The 25,731-nt window shown below is 43.2% G+C and overlaps 1 protein-coding gene across 4 annotated transcripts in view; it reads right to left on the bottom strand.

The window, feature by feature from the left end:
* Window positions 1-25,731, bottom strand: part of LOC308477044 (disintegrin and metalloproteinase domain-containing protein 9-like) — a 38,792-nt gene that overhangs the window by 2,727 nt on the left and 10,334 nt on the right. For all 4 annotated transcript variants that reach the window (XM_081005224.1, XM_081005226.1, XM_081005225.1 and 1 more), the window contains 18 exons: window positions 24,730-24,808; window positions 22,499-22,575; window positions 17,421-17,631; window positions 15,769-15,834; window positions 15,613-15,684; window positions 12,235-12,407; window positions 11,398-11,482; window positions 8,602-8,723; window positions 7,982-8,153; window positions 6,248-6,337; window positions 5,115-5,310; window positions 4,888-4,993; window positions 3,964-4,138; window positions 2,577-2,657; window positions 1,585-1,690; window positions 1,172-1,304; window positions 863-935; window positions 549-601 (listed from right to left, as the gene is read on the bottom strand). In XM_081005224.1, the coding sequence (XP_080861350.1) occupies window positions 549-601; window positions 863-935; window positions 1,172-1,304; window positions 1,585-1,690; window positions 2,577-2,657; window positions 3,964-4,138; window positions 4,888-4,993; window positions 5,115-5,310; window positions 6,248-6,337; window positions 7,982-8,153; window positions 8,602-8,723; window positions 11,398-11,482; window positions 12,235-12,407; window positions 15,613-15,684; window positions 15,769-15,834; window positions 17,421-17,631; window positions 22,499-22,575; window positions 24,730-24,808 (2,070 nt within the window). The remainder of the gene's footprint in view (window positions 1-548; window positions 602-862; window positions 936-1,171; window positions 1,305-1,584; window positions 1,691-2,576; window positions 2,658-3,963; window positions 4,139-4,887; window positions 4,994-5,114; window positions 5,311-6,247; window positions 6,338-7,981; window positions 8,154-8,601; window positions 8,724-11,397; window positions 11,483-12,234; window positions 12,408-15,612; window positions 15,685-15,768; window positions 15,835-17,420; window positions 17,632-22,498; window positions 22,576-24,729; window positions 24,809-25,731) is intronic.

The raw sequence follows: 25,731 nt of genomic DNA, 5'->3' as shown, positions 1-25,731 counted from the left end.
GTCAACAGAGATAGACATTCTAGAAACATAATGAATACTTCTACCTCCCTACCTCCCTCCTTACTTACTTATTTCGACAATATCCTCTGTATGAATGACAGCTGTATGAATGACAGCCAGAGTTCTACCCCTTTATGCCATGGGTAGCCAACAAGGTACCCTTGTTTTGAACACAACTCCCATCAGCCCCAGCCAGCATATCCAACGCTCAGGGATGATGGGAATTGTACTCCAATAACATTCTGGAACGAGCCATGGTTGGTTACCGCCTCATGCACATCAACTGTGCACTCTTTGCACAAGTGAAGCCACAGGTAAATATAAGTGAACAGGAGAAATGTTTATGGGCAAAATACTGCTGAAGCCCTTGCTGATATTCACACCAGGGAACCGGGATTAAAGGAATCTTTCCCTGGATATTGGCTCTCTGAGAAGGGAATTCAGTGGGAAGTTCAAATGTTGCTGAATCTCCAGTATTTGCTCAGTTTAAATGTTTGCCCTGATTGTAGGCCTGTAAAGTTATGCTGAAAAGATTTAAAAGTGCAAACCTTGGAGCAGGAAAGTGTGATATCGTAAAGATTCCAGAATTTGACGTCGTAGGCTGCAGAGGGAAAAGAAATGTATCGTAAGGAGAATTCATGGTTCTTACCACAACAGTGAAGCTTACTGCATCTTTTCATTCTAGCAAAATACCATGCACTGTTTTAATGTAACTGATCTAACCTTCTGCAGAATTGCATTTCTGAATGGAAAATCACTGTCAAATTCACAGCGCCTATGGAGAGCTGAAACATTAGCCCAAACTTCATTCATCAGCAGTAACTTCAATGAAGACATTGCAATGGAAAAAAAAAATTCTTACCCGCCTATTATTTACTGGTGGCTTTGGTCCACCTGGAGTGCTGCTTTGTCTTGCTTGCCGTGCATTTTCAGCCCTTAAAACATAACGTAAACAGGTAGGTTAAAATAATACATGTCTTTCTCCATTAAATATTCAATTTGGTTCTGGTACACACAATTTTCTGGGAGAAGGCAATCCGAAGTCCTGGGGCCACAACTGATTTTCATTATTTTAGATACAGTATTTTGCTGCTGTTCACTGTTTTAACACTGCCTGTCTTAACCTTGTCACATTTCTGGTTTTTAAAAACCAATCTTATTCTTTTCATACCTTTGGCGTCTTCTCCGTCCTCTGAAAATACGTCTTTTAATTGCATCCCTCTTGACAATTGCAACCACTACTATAATTAGCAGAGGCAACACAAGCAGAAAAAACACCAGCAGGCCATCACGAAGTGATGTATCTAAAGGAGAAAAGGCAATGAAAATTATTTGTTTTGCTTTTAATTTAGGATTAATGTCATGGTGCAGCAGAAGAGAAGGTTCCGCATCCAGCACCACCTTCTTCATACCCAGCCTAATCCCTATGGCTCAGGGATTCCAAAATTTAGGTCTCCAGCTGTTTTTGGACTACAACTCCCATAATCCCTAGCTAGCAGGACCAATGGTAAGGGATGGTGGGAATGGTAGTCCAAAACAGCTGGAGGGCCAAGTCTGGGAAACCCTGCGCTAGCTTATTCTTACCTATGTGAGTTGGGCCACTGTCTATGCTACCACCGTATCCAGATTTGTCACAATAAGGAGGTGCCCATCCAGGATCACAGTGACAATTGCCTTTGTTGTTACATACCTACAGGAAAGAAGGACCAAAAAAGAGGTGAAGAATTAGGTGAGGGATGGTGAAGCTGTTGGCCATTGGTCAGGGATGATGGGAGCAGAAGTCTAGGAACAAACAGAGGGTTCTCCACCCTGCATTAGGCCCCATTATGTTCTGACTTCATTGAGGATGCTACGATGAACAGCTTTCCTTGACTTCGGCAGAAAAAAAGTAATGAGTACAACCAGAGCAAACAACAGATATGTATGCTATGGAATAAAGAATACGGGCCTGATTTAGTGATATGCCATTTCTAAATATGTTCCATGATGTTATGTTCCATTGTCTGGCTCCAGATTGTGTCTGCTGAAACCAGCAGCGTGCATGATAGTTCCCACGTACAAAACAGGTGGGCTGCCAAATATTTTAATTGTTCTTAAATGTTTCTAATTGTTGCTGCTAATCATTTTAATATTTCTTGTAAGCTGCTTAGAGATTTTGCTACAATCAAGTTGTATAATAAATTTTGTTAAATAAAAAACAAACTGTTTTCTTATTTTATTAAATTTATATTGCACCTTTTCTCCCAAAGGAGCTCAGGTGCTTGGTGCTACTGTGCAAATACATGGGAACAGAGCACCAAAACGGGTTCAGAATTACGATTCTGTATTGTGCAGAATCCTGATTTTTGAAACTGGTCTGAAAGCCATACTAAGAGGGCTTCACAAAATTGATGGCAAGGTGCAGGAAATAGCTATTCAAACCACATGCTGCCCACTCCTTTACAGCAATTGTTTCTGTGGGCAATAAAGACTGCAAGAAAATTTTCTCAATAGCTGAACTGCTTTTATAGCCAGAATATTGGAATATTTTTTCTGCTCTACCACTAGAATAATAGGATCATCATTTTCTTACTTACTGCACGGTCATTGCATGTTTTCTTTACATCACAATTGTAGCCAAGCAGGCTTGCATTGACACACTTGAAATCAACACAGGCCTGAAAAAAGAAAAAGGAACGCAAGCTTTAAAGTTGGAAAGTATGTCTTTAAAAATACCAAAGTGTAATGCAGAAACAACAGGCAGGCTCAGACTTCATGCTAAATCATAAGTTTGGATGTAACACTAAACCATAGCTTAGAATTACCTGCGTGAACCACAATAAGCCTTGGGCTCACACCATCCCTCCTCCTCCCCCTAAACAACTCTTTTGCAACTAAGAAAAGGAGAGCAAAAGATTTCACATTCAACTATTTATTTATTTGCTGCATTTATATCCCACTTCTTTACTCTCCAAGGAGCTCAAGGTGGTATACATGGGTCTTCCTCTCCTCATTTAATCCCCACAGCAACCCTGTGAGGTAGGTTAAGCTGAGAGGCAACGACTGGCCCAAGGTCCCCCTGCGAGGTTCATGGTTGAATGGGGATTTGAACCCTTCTCTCCCAGGTCTTGGTCCAGCACCGTAACCACTGCGCCACACCTTTGTGTCGGAAGGTGAGGAACTCTGGATACTTTAAACTCTAGTTCAAGCAAGCTTGAATCACATCACGGTTTATGATTCTGATTTGTTTGGGTAGCCAGTGTTTTAACTAACCAGAGTTTGGGCACAGTGGGGAACTCTGGTAAGTTTAAAGATGGAAGCGGATGCTTCAAATCTCATCCTCTGGTGTGTGCTAGAGAGGGAAGGAGGCTGGGTGCCAGCATGAGACTTGCTGCAGCCTGTGCATATAACTCTAACAATGGCTTAACATTACAGTGGTACCTCGGGTTAAGAACTTAATTCATTCTGAAGGTCCATTCTTACCTGAAACTGTTCTTAACCTGAAGCACCACTTTAGCTAATGGGGCCTCGCGCTGCCACCGCCCAATTTCTGTTCTCATCCTGAAGCACAGTTCTTAACCCGAGGTACTATTTCTGGGTTAGCAGAGTCTGTAACCTGAAGCGTATGTAACCTGAAGTGTCTGTAACCCGAGGTACCACTGTACATCTGAAACCTGAAGCACACAATTAAGGAACCAGGTTTCTGTGGATGGTTTATTATAAGGTTTCCATGAGATACAAATCGGCTTTTTGTTCCCAGGCATGGCATCTGTGCCTTCTAAAGCTATATGGCAGGTAGCAAGTGAATAGCTGCAACTGTGGAATTGCTGCTTGTCAGGGGATAGGGTTAGAAAAAAACGGTTGGCAATACAAACAATACAAAAAGGCAGTTTTGGAAATAGACATAACTCGGACTGTAATTGAATCCTGTTTGCAGCTATATCATTGAGCAGGGAGTTGGTGATGTGAAGGACACTCTCTTACCTTCCCTTCTGCACAAGCTGTGCCTCTGTTAACCAAAGCTGGATCGGGAACATCTGATCCCAGAGCAAAATCAGTAGTCACACACCTAACGCCATTTTGAATCTGGCTGTATATCTGGGATGGAAGATTCTGTTGACTGACAGATGTGCAGTGAATTTTGCCACATAGGCTATTGCTGCAATAAAAATGAAATACAAAAATTAAGAAAGTAGGGAACACCAGAGTAAATATCAAAATACCCCCCATCTTCTAATGTTTATACAAGCATACATGCTTCTGTTTGCTCCAGTTTTTAAAATGCCACCAATCACGTTTGTACAAACTAGATGATCCATATTAGCAGTTTAACAGCATAAAGTCTGGACCACATGTATCAGCTTCAGAGCAGCTATCCTGCATGGTTTATGAAGCTGTGGGAAAGCACTGTGGCCATGCGTTTCTCCTTCCCATTGTGTGCCAGCTGCAGTCCTGCATTAAGCCAGAGTTCCCTGTTACATCCAAACTGGGGGACTCTGGCTTAATATCATTTAACTAATGAGGATAATAAACCAGGATTGTATTCTGATTTGGGGTCCCCTGCTTTAAACATAATGGCTTGATGCCAACTAGAATGTTTGTGTCAAAACCAATGCATGATAGTAAATGGGGAAGTGTGAGAGATGAGCATCAGTGGTGAACTTTGGGCCCTGTGTGATGCTAAAATTCGGCACCCCTGCCTCTTGCACTCCATTCTAAAAGCATTATTTTGTCACCCTCTGCAGCGTGGCACCCAGTGTGACTGCACCAGTCAAACCACCTAAAACCGCCTGTGGTGCTTGGCTACAGTTTCATAAACCATGGTTTATGAAGCCACTGCCCATCATCCATCAGGGTTTCAGCTTCCATGAAGCAACAGAGTATAAATATGACTTCCTGAGTACTTACGCTTGAGAACATTTAACGAACTCTCCTTTTGACATTCCACAGTTGCCGAGCCTGTCTCCATTACTATTGGCTGTTTCAAAACACGCATTTGGCCCTTTCTTTGCTCCTATAAAAACAACAGAACCGTATTTGTCAAAAATAGTCCGTTTTCTTAATGTGTAACATAGCTGTTTCTGTGAACTTAATATCAGTTGTGTTACACGGGCTATAAACCGTTTAAAACATACCCTTTCCAAAGAGGGATTCACACTGAGAATCATAATTCTGACAAATTCCAGCATAGCAATAGTCTTTCATATTGTTGCATGGGTAGCCATCCATGATGTACACATCATCTGGGCAGTTGGGATATGTTCCATTGCAATACTCTGGGAGATCACAGGCATTCATTTTTGGCCTGCACTGCACTCCTGCAACCTTGAACTAGAAAACAGAATTTTATTTATTTCGTTTGCTTGGTAACCATAACAAAAATGCTATAACAATATGTGGAACTGACACATATGTGAAAAGAGGAGTAAAAATGCCTGTGACAGAAGCTTGTAAAAAGGGAGAAGAGGCAGGAACAGTTCCTAGTGCTCAGCTTCAATAAAAGGGTAAGTTGATAGGGTTGCTAGCTATACTGAAGGAAATATGGCAGAAGGTGCGGTTGTTCCAACCATGGCAAAAAAAAAAAAGGCAAGAAGCAGGGCCAGCCCAGTAAATTTTGCTGCCTGAGGGGAAGAACAAGAACAAGATGGAGCTCTCCGAACACTTCCCACCCTCACCAATTCCATGTTCTGAAACCAGGGATGTTGGCGAATTCTGCAAGAAATGCAAGCAGAAATTGCAGGTGTTTGCTTATTCATCCTATATCTGGAACAGAAATTGATGCAGGATGCAATCGGTATTCACCATTGGTGCTGTTTTCAATGTGCAAATGGTATGTAATTTATTACCTCCATGCCTTCCATTTGCATTGTTTCCTTTGCATTGAAATTAATGGTGTAGAGTAATGATTACAAATGAATTATGTAAATTCATAGAGGACACTGAAACGAGAAGCATTGTTTTTGTCAGAAGCCAAACTGCAGTGGAATGGAAACAGCACTGCATAGGACAAGTACAAGGCGGAACAGAAATCAATGCCTTCTTACATTCCTCACTGAACCAGTAGCTCAATTTTGCTTCAGCACTGGTTCTGGATCAGCATCCTCTGCCACACCTAAGCTAGCTTAGGGGGAGCAGGACATGCAGGGTGACACACACAGCTCTGTTCTCTAACACCTCATGGCTGCTCCTCGCCCTCCAGTGGGCTTGCTTCTGGGTAAATATGCATAGCATTGTGCTGCACGGGTACAGAAAGGGCAATCTAGCTTACTTGACACTTCTCACAGCACAATCCTTCAGCACACTCTGATCCAGCTTTTAGTTTGCACGTGGCAGCATCGCAACAAGGGTTGGTGCACTCCTGTTAAGAAAAAAGACTTCAGTTGGACACTTGAGTGCTAAATTGTCAAAAGCAACTGAATCCCTCCTTAGAGAGTCCCTTTCAACTGGGGGGGGGGGGCACGTGTCTTCTATTCTTTTTAGAGGCTTTGATTTGGAGGGCTGCAATTCTAACCCCCCCATTTTCCAGGTAGAAAGCCCCATTAATTCATTAGGACTTGCCTCTGAGTAGATCTGGTCAGAATCACGCTATGCGTGTTTTAGTTTATTGCTTGGGAGGGTGGGCAGAGAAGAGAATTTGGCTGGGCATTTCCACCCACTAGTTTCCATTGCAGTGAACCAATGCTCTGTAGGAATCTTTTATCTTTGCTCCAGGGGCTTAGAAAGGGAACCAGGGGTGTGTGGATGTGAAGAGAGGGTGGTTTTTACTTGTACAGCTCTCTTTGTCTCAGGTGCTCAGGTAAGGCGCCTCTACCCCTTACACAGAGGCACTGAAATTAAGGACTGTGACACTAAAGATTTCCAGGGTGGAGGATGCATGTCATAATTTGGATGCTAACTAAAGCTGTGTGCATCAAGTAAACTAACCCAGTAGGTGGAGGGAAAAAACCTGTTGCCCTGCTGTACTAGTCAACTAATTGAAGGGATACAGTTTGACTTTTAAGCACATCCTGAGTGGAGTCTGTATAGCACAGTCCACATTTATTCAGGCTATTTACTGCCCGATGTGTGGAGCTGCTATTGATGTCGTGTTGTCAGAGTAGACAGCAGGGCCAGCTTACTTCCAACTGTGGTGATACACATTGACATCTAAAGGATGTTTGTTGAAAGTTGAGAACATTGCCACTAGCAATATATCACAGTTTCTATAGCCTACATATAGTAGAAGTATTTAAAATGAGAGTCATCATAGTGATTTGTAGTTAAAAGTGGAAGTTGGCAAATGTGTCCTCCTTTTTGCTCTTCAGAATATGGCAACCCTAATTTATCTCCATCTAGATAAGGGAGGTGTAGAAACCCTATTCCCTCCTGAAGAAGCATTACACCCATTGTTTCACTGAAAACACATATATTCTCCAGCACCTCTTTATACATGCAAATGGTTGGTGCTTACAGGACCAGCTATGGCCAGTCAACTATGAATAAATAAACTAGTTTGACAAATTTAGCAGTTTCTTCTACTACAAACTACAGTACTGATGATACAAGATTAAAGTCTCAGTTGATACGTATGAGCATCATCTGCACCACCCCCACCCCATTCAGTGTTATAAATGGCAGTAAAACTTCCCGTTTCGTGATCCCTTCTTGATGTGATTATTAAGTATTTACCTTTTGTTACACATGGATTTCTCCTTGTTCTCATAACCCTTTTCTCTATCCATGCCTAACAGAGCAGGTGTGAGGGAGAAAGGAGACAGAAATGCTGCACATTGCCTAGAGCAGTGGTAACCTCCACATCTGTCAGGGTGACGGGGTGGTCAAACAAGATACAAAACCTCCTCTTCCCCTGCCCTGTTCTTTGACTCAGTCTGGAGTAGCACTGGACAAAAAAATTCACTAACTCTCTGTTGCACTACACCAAACACAGGGTGGGGGTAGTGGGAGGAACAAATTAATGCACCGAATTCTATATCTAAATAATATTAATTCAAGAAACACCTACTTCTGGTGTACCACAATCACATTCTTCATTTTTATCCACAATGTTGTTGCCACAGGCAGGCTCTGTATAAATATCACTTGGCTTGGGAGGATTTCGAAGACAGGTTCCTCTGCCTCTCAAGATGAGGTCCTCAAAATCATTGGCACTGCAGCTGCTGAAGTTCTTGGACCCGCTGGAAAGCAAAAAATTGCTTGTGTTTTGCATATCTATTTGTCCAGACTATGAAGTAGTGCATTTTGACACTAGAAATCATCGTCTTATCAATACCATCTACTTCCCATTTTAAGGAATGAAAACTGTGCGCTTTTTGCAAAAGAAGGAAAGGAACAGAGCTGGGCCACCCATAAGGCCCACCTGAGAAGATGGATTGACTGTTAAATCACTCTGAAAATCGTAGCTCTGTGAAGGGAATAGAAGTCTCAGCAAATCACAGCTCCCTGGATTCTTTGAGGGGAAGACATGACTGTTTAAAGTGGTTTGGTACTGCTTTAGGTGTATAGCGCAGATGTGGCCTTTGATTGATCTTAAGCACCAACAGAAGATTGGCAGATAGACCCCCAATCTACAGATTAAAAATAAATAATACAAGTTGCTATAATAAAATAAATAAGAGCTCTTACTTATCTGAACTGTGCATAATGTATTGACCTGGACATCTTCCGTCATCATGATTCATACCCAAATTGTGTCCTAGCTCATGTGCAACAACTGTAGCGTGAGCTATCACAGCGTCATGGTTAAACTGGCGAAGAGATCGACAGTGTTAGCATTATGGGAAGTGATAGAACCTCTGGAGCAACAGTTCCTCCTTGCCTATATGAACAGGGGGGAAACCATACGCAGATACCTCATTTCTCTATTCTCTCTTCCCATGCTCTCCTTCTGACATTAAAATTTAGACTGCGAATTCCCTAGGGATCTATCTACTACCAGGAGCAACACTTCTGGTTAATCAAGAAAATCGCCTAGCTGGAAGTTAATTCAGGATCTTGGGAGAATATGGTTAATATCATATACCATATCATATTTATTTACTTAAAAAGCATTTCTAAACTGCTTAATATTTCAAAGGCTTCCAACCAATGTATACTATTACATAGTAAATTTTGCATCCCATTACTGTTTTACAGATTAGCAGCCCATTTCCCCACAATCCATCATAGTAAAGGCAGGAAAGTTCTCTTTTCTTCACTCCATTTGCTTAAATGGAACAAGGAAATATGAATACACATCTATGGTTGTATTCAGCCTAGCTCTATGGAGAATGTTCCATCTGTGCAAGTATTTCTCCTTGTGCAAGGGAATGTTTGCCCTGTCTCCTGCCCACTAAATCAGTTCTGGAGCAGAACCATCTCTGGAGCAGAAATGGTGGTATGCATAGCGAGACAGTGTGAAATCCCCTTGTCTTAGTGCTAATGTCTAGTTAAATAACACCCATAGGCACAATCGTATGAGAGACTTACCAGAGTACAGTGGTGCCTCGCAAGACGAAATTAATTCGTTCCGCAAGTCTCTTCGTCTTGCGAGTTTTTCGTCTTGCGATGCACGGTTTCCCATAGGAATGCACTGAAAATCAATTAATCCGCTGTCCGGGGCGATTTAAAAGCCCCTGGGAAGGCAGGCAGGGGGGACAAAGACTTTCGCCCCCCGCCCGCCTTCAGAAGGTGTTCCCGCCCCCCGCCCCGCTTCGGAACAGCGTTCCGAAGTGGGGCGGCTGGGGCAGGTGTTCCCGCCCCCCCGCCCCGCTTCGGAACAGCGTTCCGAAGTGGGGCGGCTGGGGCAGGTGTTCCCGCCCCCCCGCCCCGCTTCGGAACAGCATTTTAAAATCTCCCCGGGACACGGGGAGATTTTAAAATGCTGGGGGTCGGCAGCGAACGCTTCGCTCCCGACCCCCAGCATTTTAAAATCTCCCCGGGACAGCAGAGACTTCTCTGCTGTCCCGGGGAGATTTTAAAATGCTGGGGGTCGGCAGTGAACGCTTCGCTGCCGACCCCCAGCATTTTAAAATCTCCCCGGGACAGCAGAGACTTCTCTGCTGTCCCGGGGAGATTTTAAAATGCTGGGGGTCGGCAGCAAACGCTTCGCTCCCGCCCGCCAGCATTTTAAGATCGCCCGGGGCAGGCGGGGGGGGGGAAGGCAGGCGGGGGGGAGCAAAGACTTTTGCCCCCCCGCCGGCCTTCAGAAGAGGTCCTCTTCTGAAGGCCGGCTGTGGGCGAAAGTCTTTGCTCCCGACCGCCAGCATTTCCCTATGGGCTTTCGTCTTGCGATGCAAGCCCATAGGGAAATTCGTCTTGCGAAGCGCCTCCAAAACAGAAAACCCTTTCGTCTTGCGGGTTTTCCGTCTTGCGAGGCATTCGTCTTGCGGGGTACCACTGTAGTACAGGAAGAGCCAACTCAAAGTATATTGTTGTCTAGGCAAAAACTAATTATCTGCCCCCCTCCCTTACTGTATCCTGTTTCATGGAGGGGAGAGAGAGCGGTCGATTCTATTTAACACATCCTAAATAGTTCAAATAGAGCATTATAAAAAGAATACTGTAGTAAACTGAATACTGTAGTAAGGATTTGTCCAGCTCGTGTTCATCAGCCCTCAGCGATACCAGCAAGCATGGAATCTAGCATCTAGTACTTTCTGCAACACCCTTAGCTTACATTTTTAACACTGTCATTTTTTTCTTATTTTAAAGCACAGCTCTTAAGCATTGATTCTATAGACACTTATTGGAAACAAGTCCCACTGAACTCAGTGGAGTTTGTTTCCAAGTAGAGATGTTGAGAACTGCACTGTGCAGTCCATGGAATATGCTTCAAAAAGTATAATCATGCCTTATAAAATCACAGAAACGTGTGCAAGAGGTTGGATTGATTTTAAAAATAAGAAAACGTATACGGCTCTAATTAATTTTCATTTTTAATTGAAATAGAATTTGAGCTATCATAGTACAAAATTAGATTCTCCTTCCCATTGCACTGCAGATAGCTATACCAGAAATTATCATTCTGCTCACTATAATCCTTTTTAATGAGTGGTTATTTTGTTTTGCTGTTGACTGCATGTCTAAACATATAATCAAGGCAAAAATGGACTGAAGCTCTGCCATAATCAAGAACTGGACTAAATGTATACAATGTAGATGTAGGTATGCCTTTGCTAGGACACTTTGCTAAGACATCTTGCTTTGTAGAGCCCTTCATTACGTATCTGAAAAACATTTTTTTTGTAATCCAGTTTGAGATTCTGTTACTGTCAAACAGTATGTGTATGTATTTAAATAAAATAATTGATAAATATAACGAGCAACCTCATGGCAAATCTTAAGGTCCTGTTGAATTGGCTGGATTTGGCACGGCAGGTGCAAGCATTTTCTACTTAATAGGCCAACATGTCCACAACTGAGAGAATATAGTGTACTTACTGTGCTGATTGACCCTCCGTCATTCGGACTACAGACTGTGCCAACAAAAGCCATTCCAACCGTTGCACCGAATGCACTTCTCCCTCTGCAATGCAGGAAAAGAATGAATGTAGTGCGTTTCAAATATGTTCTGGGCTGTGCAGTGCGATTTGTGATATCTAATATGGAATCTAACAGAACATACAAGAATTTCAACTTTCACATCAGAAAAAAAAAACATGCTGAGTCCTCCTGCTTGCAGGAATAAGGTCAAGACCTGTTTGTTAAAGTTCTTTCTGCTAAAACTCCAGGAACGTATAAAGCCCAGGTATGCGGAAGGGCTATGGTTCAGTGGCAAAGCAGGAGAAAGGTCAAAGGTTTCTGGCATTTCCTTGCAGGGCTGGGAGAAACCCTGGACAGCCACTGACCAGTGGTCTGAGCAGCTTCCTAGATTCACATGTGTTCTGTGGCTGGGTGATGGTGGGGCTGGGAGAAATGTTCTTCTCCTCACTTAACACAACTATCAAGCCAGTCACTTTTGTTCTCAGCCCTATCCCTCTCCACCTTGGATTAATCCATGAACCACAACCTCTCTTTAAATAGTGGCCAGTTCCCAAGATAAAAAAACAAGAACACACACAAGGCACTCAACCCACATCTTCTGCCAGATTCTCAGAACTTAAAATTGCACACTCTGAAGGGGAAAACCCACACACGTGACCGGACAAAGCATATGAAGCATGCAGGTTAAGTGCAGTTTCCTAAACTGAATTGTTCCCTTGGGCAGCAGAATCTCAAGAGTTCAAGGTCCCAGTCAGTAATCATAGATAGGTTTATGTAGAGAACGGGAAACCTTACATGATGAGGTGGCTGACATCATTTCGTGATCTCTTCAGGAGATTTGTCTCTCTCCAGGATGCGAATTTGCCCAGCACATCTCCAGCTGAACCACTGTCCACATCTATAGGGTTTCCTTGAGTCCATATTTCTAGCCCAATTAGGACAACTTGTATATTTAAAGGACTGAACATCTGCACATACAAAATTGTCATTATTATGAAGATATAATAATTTGATTAGGTATTGTTCCCCCAAATCCTTGGTGTTTGTCCACCTCTACCCCCAAAGGAAGGTCATGCTACAAGGAAGGTAGAGGAGCCACCTCTGCTTCATCTACTCCCAGTAGTTATGCATTCAACACAGTAAAGACAACACCTTTTTTGATGAATTGTGCTCCCCATCATGCATACAGATGTACATCTAAACAAGCTCTGCATATGATTCACATCCCACAGTCACCCAACCTTTAAGCATTTCACCAAAGGCCATTGCTCCCAATGAGAATTGTATCTGTGTTGGGGAACAGGACTCTTCAGGAGTGTAATGGAACTTAGTGTAACAAGCACACATTCACAAATGACCTAAAGTACCGTGATTGCCAAAACTGGCTTCATGGGCTCTTAAAAACCACACCAGATTGCAGGGTGGTGGTGCTAATATTTCTAAGTCACAAGGAGCCTATGAGCAACTGTGGGGTTTGAGATATTAAAAAAATCCACAGTATACTCAATGCAAAGGGACAGGAGTAGCAATTGACACTGCTGAAACAGTAGTGAAACATGGCTCCGCAATGCCTTTCAAGATGTAGGGAGCTGTGGTGGTGGGAGGTTACTGGGCAGTCCTGTCTAACTAGAGTTAACAGGGCATTAAGCCAGTTGGCAGAGCTCTCCACCTGATATAATTCCATTTTACACTGCTATGGTGTAAGTAAAAAGGTAAAGGTACCCCTGACTGTTAGGTCCAGTTGCGGACGACTCTGGGGTTGTGGCGCTCATAATGCTGTCTAATGTTTTTTTTAAGAACACCAAAGAAGTGGGCTCTGGCAACATTTTTATCACTAGTTATATCCCTAATTTCAAGAGTAATTTTACTGTTAGGCAGGGCCATCTAAAGCATATCCGGCGTCGTGGTGCAAAGCTCCCTCCAGCGCCCCCCTCATTTCCCAGAGTTTTTTAGGGAGGACGGTGCTGCCAGCGGAACTGGAGGAGGTGGGCAGTGGCTGGAGGGCAGTTCCTCCGGTGGGGAAGAGGCGGAGGCTGGCTGCGGCGCCTCCCAGCTCAGCTGGCCACTTTGTGCCACGGTGGCCATGGCGGACGGAGGCTCCGGATGCAGCGCTGCTTCGGCGCGGCATGGCGGAGGGGGGCGAGGGCGGCGAGCTGATGACGGGAGGTGCTGCATCCAGCCTCCGCCTCTTCCTGGCACCCTCCAGAACGTGACGCCCTGGCACACCGTGCCACTAGCCTCTTTGGGTAAGACGCCCTTGCTGTTAGGTAAATCTGTGGTGCTTTTGTGTTGCTGGAGAAAGACACACACACACACACAGAGAGAGAGAGAGAGAGAGAGAGAGAGAGAGCAAGAAAGGACATAAGCTGCAAATCTCCAGCAAACTTAGGTAGCCTTCAGGAGCACAGTGGGGCCTATTTCAGAGTAAAGTTGCTTAAGATCAGCTGCTCTTAAACCTGCTTCCATGTACAAACAACACTCAGGAAGATAATGAGAAAAGCTCTCCATTAGCCCCAGGCCATGGGAGCATAGCTGTTTATCTCTATCAGCACTATTGAAAATCTTTCTTCACATTAGATGCCCTGTGAAGCATTTTCCAATCTCAAAGCTCTCTCTCTCTCTTAAATTAGGACACACAAACCAACACACCGTTGACTGCAATGAAGTAATAATGAAATCCTTGGTTTTTAAGTTTAACAGTGGGATTACAGATACTTGGCCGGTATCAGGACTGATGACTCTTCCAATGGGACCTTCGTGATTTCCTGAATGAGTACCTGTTCTTCAAAAGCTCCCCTGGTTTGCCAAGTGAGTGTTCCAGTTTTCGAATGTTCTTTTGGAAGCCAAACACCCGATGGGGCTTCCGATTGGCTGCAGGAGTTTCCTGCAGCCTATCAGAAGCCGCACTTTGGAAGTCAAATGTTTTGGAAGTCGAAAGGACTTCTGGAAAAAGATTCTGTTCGACTTCCGAGGTATGACTACACAATTTTTTAATTGGAGGTCACCAGAATAAAATATTTTTTCCCAGAGATATCTTGACTGGATTCATTTTCTTTCTTTTTTAAAAAAACATTTGTATATGCATTTTTCAGTTACAATCAGTTATATTTATTTCCATTACATACATTTTCTCCTATCTCATCTCGTATGGACTTCCCAACCTATCTTTCCTTGACAACCTATTTCAGTCTCTTTGGTTTGCTGCAACTCTGAGTTTTCTACTCTTTTCCTCCTCTGTGCTTCACTTTTTGTTTTGTTTACTTGTTCATATGTTCATCCCTACTTGCAAATTTATATTTATACCACTTTGTTTTAGATGCCCTTCTAGTTGTTCCCACTCGCTTACCACTGTTTTCCTATTTGTATTTCTTATTTTGGCCATCGTAGAGGCTACTTTGACATATTCTGTTAGTTTAAGCAACCACTGGTCCTTTGTCATGATTTCCCTCTCCTCTCACATTTTAGCATATAGTAACCTTGCTGCTAGGGACGCGGGTGGTGCTGTGGGTTAAACCACAGAGCCTAGGACTTGCCGACCAGAAGGTTGGCAGTTCGAATCCCCACGACGGGGTAAGCTCCCGTTGCTCAGTCCCTGCTCCTGCCAACCTAGCAGTTCGAAAGCACTTCAAGGCAGGAAGGTAAACGGCGTTTCCGTGCACTGCTCTGGTTCACCAGATTAAGAAGCAGCTTAGTCATGCTGGCCACATGACCCGGAAGCTGTACGCCGTCTCCCTCGGCCAATAAAGCGAGATGAGCGCCGCAACCCCAGAGTCGGCCACGACTGGACCTAACGGTCAGGGGTCCCCTTACCTTTAACCTTGCTGCTGCTGTTGTGTAAAGGAAGAGGTTTTTAAACTTTATCTGGAATATGCTGTCCTATTATAGCTAACAAGAATGCTTCTGGTTTCTTCAAGAAGGAGCATTGGAGCGTTTGTTAAGCACAATTTTTGCTGAAGTCCACAGTATGCAAAGCCTGGCAATAAACAAAACGATTACACATCTGAACATAAGAAGAGCCTGATTCTGCTAAGGCAGGCCATGCAATTAGCCTCTGCACACTTACTGATTTGATATAATCCAGTTGCTGAAGAAAATATTACTGTTGTGTTTTGACATTTTCTGTAAAATAGTGTGATAAAGCAAAGTCTGATGAATGTCTCTGTGATGACTTACCCCATCAACATAATTAGCCAGTTCTACTGTTTCCTTTTGTACAGCTTCAGCATCAGATTTCTTCCGCAAGTACTGAAACAATTCAAAATATAAGATGTTCTAGAGCAAAAAATTCAAATACTTTGGCAAAATGCATTGGGTTGAGAGAGAAATTACTCTATTTTTATCAACAACCATATACAGTTCGACATATCTCTTCTCTGGCAGAACGGCTCGCCTTCTCTGTAACAAGGAAAACAGACCACATGACATTACATATATTTCCACACTGCATTTTTTTATTTTGAAGTACTTTAAATAGATAAGGTAAAGGTAAAGGTACCCCTGCCCGTGCGGGCCAGTCTTGACAGACTCTAGGGTTGTGCGCTCATCTCACTCTATAGGCTGGGAGCCAGCGCTGTCCGCAGACACTTCCGGGTCACATGGCCAGCGTGACAAGCTGCATCTGGCGAGCCAGCGCAGCACACGGAACGCCGTTTACCTTCCCGCTAGTAAGCGGTCCCTATTTATCTACTTGCACCCGGGGGTGCTTTCGAACTGCTAGGTTGGCAGGCACTGGGACTGAGCGACGGGAGCGCACCCCGCCGCGGGGATTCGAACCGCCGACCTTTCGATCGGCAAGTCCTAGGCACTGAGGCTTTTACCCACAGCGCCACCCGCATCCCTTAAATAGATAAGCTAACTATAAAAAGTAAATAAAATGTTTTAGGAGGTGCCAGGCATCTAAGGAAAAGGCCAATTCGTTGGCTGAACTGGCATTCTATAATTTTTCTAACGCACCATTGTAAGTTGGGGGGGGGGGGTCAGTCTAGATTATGTCCTTGGATCTCATCCTGTGATCTTGTATCCAGTAAGGGTTAGAATCTAGTAGAAGAGGCTGTGGAACCTGGCAAACCAGTTCCTTTGCTAAGGTAACGGCTTTGGCTGCTCAATTAAGTGCCCTAAAATCAAGATCTCAAAGAATAAGCAAGGCAGCAATAGCTACAACTAAGAGATGCTAGTCATTTTCCCCACTAATCTCATCTAGCTGGTTGTCACATGATTCTAGGTATAAGAACTATAGCAGGGGTCAGCTTTTTCAGCAGGGGGCTGGTCCACTGTCCCTCAGACCATGTGGTGGGTCAGACTATATTTTGGAAAAAAGATGAACAAATTCCTATGCCCCACAAATAACCCAGAGATGTATTTTAAATAAAAGCACATATTCTACTCATGTAAAACCACGCTGATTCCTGGACCATCTGCAGGCCAGATTTAGAAGGCGATTGGGCTGGATCCGGCCCCCAGGCCTTAGTTTGCCTACCCATGAACTAAGTAGATTGTGTGCGCAAGCGAAACATGCCTTGCTCTGTGCTGAGCCTAAACTGGACTTAGGGGTTCCCTGGAAACCAATGGGGAAGAAAGATCTACTGGAGCACAGTGCTGTAAGCCCTTCCATCCCATGCGCTCTCTCTCTCTCTCTCTCTCTCTGTGTGTGTGTGTGTGTGTGTGTGTAAATAAAACCATATATCTTAACAACACCACAATAATTTGACTCACCTGGGGTATGGAGCAAGCAGAAAGGTGTAATGCAAATTATCTGAGTAAAACTGAAATTAACTCAGTATGAAAATATCCTTTTCTATTTCATCCTTGCCCCTTTTTTATGGGAATATTTTAACTATGGAAATAAAGTATCACAGAGAGATTTGTTGGAAATAAACCACCAGTGTCAGTTAAAAACCAGAAAGGAATGTTGCTAAAAGCTGGAATAAAAAGTTTAGACAAGGTGGACTGTTTTCGAAAAACAATGTACAAATGCTTTTTACCCTTAGAATTTTGTCCGAATTGAAGGGACTGTGTGAGATATTTGTGTATTTGAGAAAAGTCTTTGTGCTCTGCTCGTGGTCATCATTTGGCACACCACATGAAAAGGGCTCATGGGGAGAGTTTTCTAATGCATAGAAGAAGTGCTCAAATCGATCTGATCCGTTGACTGGTTCCAAGCCATATCGCTTGCCGCCAATATGGAGCATTCCCCTGAAACCACAGAAAGCAAGAAAAGTTACCTGGCCGTGTCCTGCTCACCCCTACCCACATTGATAACAATTCAGCCTAAGTTAACTACTGCTAAACCATTCGTAGCAATAGCATTTATTACAACAATATAAAATGTGTTAAGTTTCTCGAAAGGCTAGTCAAGTTAACTGTCTAGGCTGCCTACACCGTAACCCATTAGTAGCACAAAAGTGTACTCCCCCCCCCTTAAACCAGGATCATTGATGCTCATATTCAACAGGTTGCATTCAGTCTAGACTGATTCTAGATCCTGACATCTACAAGAATGGGGGTATGTTTCCTTGATGCACATTTGAAAACCATGATCAGGTTATCCGTGCCTTTTCTTCCCTGCACAGGTCCCAGGTGAATGAATGAATCACCCTGCTGGGATAGCTCAGTCGGTAGAGCATGAGACTCTTAATCTCAGGGTTGTGGGTTCAAGCCCCACATTTTGCATTGCAGGGAGTTGGACTAGATGTCCCTTGTGATTCCTTCCAACTCCGCAATTCTATGATTCTATACGAAGGTTGACTGTGATCTTGGTATTCACCCTGTTATAAGAATTTTAAGGTCATATATATATATATAATAAATGTTCATAACTGTATATATAAACCACATGTCTGAAACCCCATAGAAAAGGTCCTGAACAAATTGACCTCAAATATTTCTCTGCAAGGTCAAAGTGGGAAACCTCCCCATTGTCTCTTTCCTCACAAATCCTGTCCTCACAAATCCTGTCTTAAGGGCACATTCAAGATATGAACAGGGTGGGAGCCTGTGGCCTGTGACCTAGATTCAGGAATTAAGTAGTTATTATAACAAAAGAATGGCCAAAACCCAGATACAGTGGTGCCCCGCAAGACGAATGCCTCGCAAGACGGAAAACCCGCTAGACGAAAGGGTTTTCCGTTTTTGAGTTGCTTCGCAGGACGAATTTCCCTATGGGCTTGCTTCGCAAGACGAAAATGTCTTGCGAGTCTTGAGATTTTTTCCCCGCTTTCCCCCCCCTTTATCTAATCTGCTAAGCCTTTAATAGCCTTTAATAGCCTTTTAGCAGCTAATCCGCTAAGCCTTTAAGCCTTTAATAGCCGCTAAACCGCTAATAGCGCTAATCCGTTAAGCCGCTAATAGGGTTGCTTCGCAAGACGAAAAAACCGCTAGACGAAGACTCTCGCGGAACGGATTAATTTCGTCTTGCGAGGCACCACTGTACCTGCAATCAGGTAACTTGCCAGGCAGGAGATAAACAACACACTCAGATTTCTGTTGTGGACCACCTTTTCTGTGATGTATGTATGTATGATGTATCTGAGGGGTGGTCTTGGGCTACACCCCTTCTGTGATGTATGTATGATGTTTCTGGGGGGTGGTCTCGGACTCCAGGGTGGGCAATTTAAAATGTCTATATAAGGGCGGGCACACCTTTGTTCTGGGTCCTCCTCCTCTCTCCTGCGTGTGGGGGAGCACCCTGTTGCAACAGTTACGGTAATAAAGATCAGGCTTAGTAGCTGCTTTGCTTCTCAATATTCTCTGGTTGGTCTCTGTTACTGTTTTCTCATACCGATAGAACCCACAAAAGGACTCTATATGGGCTCTTGGGTACCCCATAAGGGGAAAGGAGCAATTTTTTTCTTATATCAATCAACACAACATTGGGCAGGTGGGGCTACACCCCTGCATTGCAAGGACCACTTCCATTTGTTTTCAAACAGCTGTACTGTGAGCCAATGGAGAATCAATTTGCAATAAGCTCCCCCCCCCCCCCCCGGAATGAAACTGATTTCTCAGGAAGTGCTTTGCAGGGGCAAGAAATAGGCAATAGATCTCGACTGTGTCTGGAATATGTAGCAAAAGCAAGCGCTCAGACTCCCATTGATTCTAAAATAAAATGTCAAACAGATTAAAACGTATTTTGACTTCCGGGGGCGGCGCGAACGGCAATGGCGGTCCTCTTCCACTAGTGAGGAGGAGGCTCCGCAGAAACTGGGTCGTCCGCTACGGCAAAGCGGAGACCCACCTTGGAAACCCACAGGCAGCAAGAGCCTGTGGTCTTGAGGCTCGGTGGGCGCCAGAAGCGACCCCCAAAACGCAGAAGGAACCCCATAAGGGGCTCCGGAACGTGGAGGGGGGTAGCGGCGCTGTGAGCCGTTTCGCGATCTGTGGAGCGAAGCCGCGTGGCTGCTGCCGGTGAGCGCTGATCCCTTTTCCTGCAAATTTCTGATTCGGAAGAAAGCAACAATCCGTGAGTAAAGACTGAATATTCCTAATTTGAGACTAAAATATTGAACTTGGCTGAAAGCGGAGAGACGTGGAAACAGGAAGTCCGTCTTCCGCTGCCACTGAACCTTAAAGCAAGGAGCTGGAGGAGTGGAGGCGCAAAAAGAACTTTCAATCCTACTGATCTGAGCACCCACGGAACTTTCTTTTAAACAAAGTAAGGACTTTAAGTTTATGATTTGGCACCTTCTATTCGTATCGAGCTACCTTTCTCCTATTGGAATTACAAATTGGAATGAGAAACCCAGGGTCCGGAGCTGCCTGAGCTCTTTGAGAGACTGAGCTGTCAGTTTTGCAGATTTGGCTATTGTGTATTAGAACTTGCAACAATCTGAGGGTATTTGGACTTGCTATTTTGAAACACCGTTTGAAAGACCAGTAAGCACTGGTAGAAACAAAGTGGCTGTTAACATCAATTCTGCTAAATATCTGTTTTTGAAGGTTCCTGGACATTAAATTGGACTTTAATTTTATTAGAATTCTTCCCTAAAGACATCTTAAGCTCCCTCTAGAGGATTTGAGACTTACAACAGTGACTGTACATTTACTTTCCCTTTCCCGGCCTCCTGTTTTCTCTGGGCTCCTGTTTTCCCATGGGAATAACTCAGCTTGACCTTGACTCATAGACAACTTTGGAATGAGTGGCACAAGAAGAAGGGGAAGAACTAGACAAACAACCTTGACAACTCTAACCTCAGCCTCGCAGATACGTAGATCATCTGTACCTACTCTGCCTTCAGAGGTAGAAGAAGCCGTTCTGCCACAGGCAAGGGAGGGAGAAACGGAGCAGTTACAATTGGAAGATATGGCCTCAGGATCATCTGCTTCTATCCTAGAGAAAATCTATGAAAAATTGGAATCTCTGGATAAGAGAGTGGAATCTTTGGACAAGAAAGCAGATGAGCAAACAGCTAAGATTGATCAAAATACAGAATGTTTAAATAGACTAACTGGACAAGTCGCACAGAACGTACAGGCAATTGGACAGTTGACGGAGGCCACAGCAGAAAATCGGAAATTGGCTGAGGATACTAGACAAAAACTTGAAAATTTAGAACAAGAGGTAAGACCACTCTGCAAACAAGTAGGTGAACATCAGATTTATCTTTCTATGATAGAACTGCGAAACCGTGAGAATAATTTAAGGATTAGGTCGGTACAAGAAGCAGAAGGAGGCAACCTAGCTGAGTTCTATATATAGATGGTATATGACCCCAGTCAAACTTGCAAAAATATACCACCTGTCTGATAATAAGTGTTGGAAATGTAAAGAGAGTGAAGGAACATTCTTCCATCTCTGGTGGACCTGCCCTAAAGTGAAGGCGTTCTGGGAAATGATTTATAATGAACTGAAAAAGGTATTTAAGTATACCTTCACAAAGAAACCAGAGGCCTTTCTTTTGGGTATTGTCGGCCAAGGGGTGGTAAAGAAGGATTGGACATTTTTTATGTACGCAACAACAGCAGCAAGGATACTTCTTGCAAAGCACTGGAAAGCTCAAGATCTACCCACACTGGAAGAATGGCAGATGCAACTGATAGACTATATGGAACTGGCCGAGATGACCGGCAGAATCCGTGACCTGGGAGAGGAGAGGATGGAGGAGGACTGGAAGAAATTCAAGATTTATCTACAAAAATACTGTAATTTGAGTGAATGTTAAGCAGGATGCTAGATCATAAATAATTGAGCACCACTAAATTAGATGATTCAAGATGATAAGTGAGATTGAGAAAATATAAATTTCTTCGAGAATTACAAGATTATAAATAAATAGATGGGACATAAGAATGCAAACAAGACGATAAATTGCTGGCAAAAAGTTATAACGATGAAAGTGGGAGCGGGAGATGTGAGGGAGTCCAAAGAAGATGTGAAACTATGTTAAGACATATGCTACATTGTTTATTATATCTATTCTGTATGTTAAACCCTAATAAACATTTATAAAAAATAAAATAAAATAAAACGTATTTGCCTCAAAATGAAGTTAGAATGAGCAGCAAGAATACTCATCGCAAAGTATTGGAAGACACAAGATCTACCCACTCTGGAAGAATGGCAGATGAAGGTGATCAACTACATGGAACTGGCGGAAATGACTGGCAGAATCTGAGACCAGAGAGAAGAGTCGGTGAAAGAAGACTGGAAGAAATTTAAAGACTATTTACAGAAATATTGTAAAATTAAGGAATCTTAGAAGGATGTTGGATAGAAACTAAGAGGTTTTTAGCTGTAATGCCTTAAGAGACATGAAAAAAAAGGGTTTGCAACTGGGTAAAAGCTTAATGGTAAGGATTTGCTGAACTAACAAATTGAACTGGAATACAAAAAAGGGAGGTATGAGGAGGTCCGGGGAAATAAGTATAGGGAAGATAGGTTAAGGAAAATTAATGTCTTTTTAACTGTTTTATTTGGTATGTTTCCTTTTATTTTTTACTTTTTTGATTATATTTTAAAAACTGTATTTTTTTTTCTGTATTCTGTATTTTTTGTAACTTTAATAAATATCATTAAAAAACACACAAAAAAAACCAAAATGAAGTTAGAATGAAAAGGTAGTACCTAAGGCCATCACAGGTACTGAGAGAAAGCAGAGAGTCCTCAATCCCTTCAACAACTCCACGGTAATAACAGTGGGCCTGAAACCAAACAATTAATAGTGTTTTTCTTATGCAAACAACAGACGCAACCTGTAATTTGGTGTACACAACTATGCTATGTTTACTCAAATTGGCGCGCACACACACACACACACACACACTATGTAGTTTTCTGGATTCTGATGCAACTGAAATGCCAGTGGAAAACAAAATAGGTTTAAAGATGCTCTCAATGCAATTTTTAAAAAAATGCAGTATAAGCATAGATAATTTAGAAACACTGGCCAGCAAGTGCTCCAATTGGAGAATAGCCTCTACCAAAAACGTCATCTGAAGGCAGGCCTGTTTAGGGAAGTTTTTATGAATGATGTTTTGATGTATTTTTAATCTTTTGTTGGAAGCTACCCAGAGTGGCTGGGGAAACCCAGCCAGATGGGCGGAGTTTAAATAAATTATTATTATTACTATTTACTCTGAAGAAGCACGAGCTCAGGGAGAAAGAGAGAAACATGCTAAGAGGAAGGCATGTTTGGCAAATCCTCATTGTGATCAACTCCCGCCCAGAAACCTATGTCCCACTGTGGAAGGACGTGTGGATCCAGAATTAGCCTCCACAGTCACGGACACACTGTTAAGACCATATTCATGGAAGACAATCTTACTCGACTACGAGTGATTGCCAAATAAAGAAGAAGAAAAAATTGGTCCAAACCATAGCAAGGACTGTGTTGAGCAGAACACAATGCAAGGGCAGGTCTATAACCTCCCACTCCCCTTTGGAAGTGAGTTGATCCAACCTCTCTCTATTCTCTCTTATTCTGGCCAGTAATATTACAGTTTCTAAGCCATGTTTTCCCAAACTGGTGCCCTGCAGCCTGCCAGACTCAAAACAACAATAACATTTGGAGAGAATCAGGTTGAGGAAGGCTGTTCCAGGTACATGAGGCATTTTTAACCAACCATCTTATAGCAGTTTAGAGCAATTTAAACCAAATTCAAGAGAGACAGTGTGGTGTAGTGGTTAAGAGCGGTGGACTCATAATCTGGTGAACAGGGTTCATTTCCCTGCTCCTCCACATGCAGCTGCTGGGTGACCTTGGGCCAGTCACACTTCTCTGAAGTCTCTCAGCCTCACTCACCTCACAGTGTTTGTTGTGGGGGAGGAAGGGAAAGGAGAATGTTAGCAGCGTTGAGACTCCTTAGGGTAGTGATAAAGCGGGATATCAAATCCAAACTCCTCTTCTTCTTCTTTAACAAAGGGCTCATCCAGACTGGCTCTTGACCAATGCCTAGAAAGCACTGTCCAAGCAGTTTTCTGCTTCTCCTGCATTTTTAGGCACGGGTCTAAGCAGTTTTGCCCTTGCTCCACTGCTTTCCACCAGAAAACCTGCTCTTTAGTAATAAAAGTAAAGGGACCCCTGACCGTTAAGTCCAGTCGCGGACGACTCTGGAGTTGCAGCGCTCATCTCACTTTACTGGCCAGCATGACTAAGCCACTTCTGGCGAACAAGAGCAGTGCACGGAAATGCCGTTTACCTTTCCGCTGGAGCGGTACCTATTTATCTACTTGCACTTTGACGTGCTTTCGAACTGCTAGGTTGGCAGGAGCAGGGACCGAGCAATGGGAGCTCACCCCGTCACGGGCATTTGAACTGCTGACCTTCTGATCAGCAAGCCCTAGGCTCTTTAGTAATAAATCAGAGCAATTTCCAATCTGGAGAAAAGCTGATGGATGGTTGCTGTGATTCAGCGGTAAATATCAGGTTTTCCGGGGGGGGGGGGGGAGGAGTGGCAAGGCAAGGGCATGTCTCGATGAACCCTAAGTTTTTACTCTGCATAGACTGTTGAAATTACTAGACATGGCTAAGTTACATCCATTTATGTCAGCAGGCCAATTCTGAGTAAGACACAGTTGACTAGTGCCCCCAGGGAGTTGTCTCTCTATCTCTCTCACACACATACCTTTTTCTTTTTGTTTAGCTATAAAAATACCTTTCTTGAGGTGGCCAAGAAAGATAAAGGTATCAGGGGTGTGAGACAATGTCCTGGGGCACTATAGCTGCTTCAGATGGGATTACATCACCTGCATCCTCATTGAAATCAGCCAGTTATTAATCTATAGCAGCCTAGTGAATCAGTTGTTGCTAAAAGGGGTCTCTCCATTATGGAGGGGGTCTTCCACCATTACTGTACCTTAGCTTTGAAGGGAGTAGTCTCCAATTTGCCATCTTTTCTGTAGGTATATAGTATAAAATTCTCACCAATAAGGTTTCTGAAAGCATCAAAATACATTGCATGTGATTTTATGTTGGTTTTCTTTTCCTTACTGCATTATCTGTAGATCAGGAAAATCTGAATTTAATGTGGGGTAGTACAGGCTGCCCCTTGGATGAGGACAACATCATGTGGACAAGAAGGAAAATATGTGAGCGTGGGTTTTAAACCGCTTTGAGGTTTCATTACAATCAAGTGGTGCATAAATATAGTGAAATAAAACAAATAAATAAATGCATTGAATCAATTTTAAACTGGCGTGTTTACACAGCCACACTCCACTCTGACCACTATTAGTATTGACTGGTGATAATTTTAAGCTTTTCCAGGAACGACACCTTTCTGATACTGAAGACCTGGTTCATAAGATTGCTGTGCTTATTGCCTTGTGGGCAACTATTTGATCCGCTAACTCTTTGTTGTGTTGCCATTCTAGCCTGTTGATATGTTGCAGTTACCTGCTCCAGAGTTACCTGCTCCACATTTATCAGGATGTGGTTTGGCAAGAACCTCATCTACCCTGGCGTTTTACACTTGAGATGAATAATTTTAGGACTCACTTTATTTCTGCGGTTCTGAACTGTTCTGAACTGTTTTTAGCATTGTGTTTTAATTGTTGTAACCCACCCTGGGACCTTAGAGTAAAGGGAGGGTAAATACTGATACTTATAATAATATTTTTTTTAAAAAAAATATTGTTTTGCTTAGATCTCTTTCTTAGAGATCCTGAAATGATCCCAACAATTTCCCCACGTCACTCTTTATGACACATAGCCTAATGGAGAGGGTATGTAGTTTAGGGGTATTCCTGGATTCCTTTGCTATGACTTGAGGCTCAGGTTGCCAATTCAGCTGGATTCAAATGAAGTCCAGTCACAACACACCCTTCACTGCTCCCATCCCAAAATTTCTCTGTTGCAT

Source organism: Podarcis pityusensis (genome assembly GCF_964106645.2).
Source record: "Podarcis pityusensis genome assembly, chromosome: 5".
NCBI lineage: Eukaryota > Metazoa > Chordata > Lepidosauria > Squamata > Lacertidae > Podarcis > Podarcis pityusensis.
This window is presented reverse-complemented; position numbering and strand designations above follow the sequence as displayed.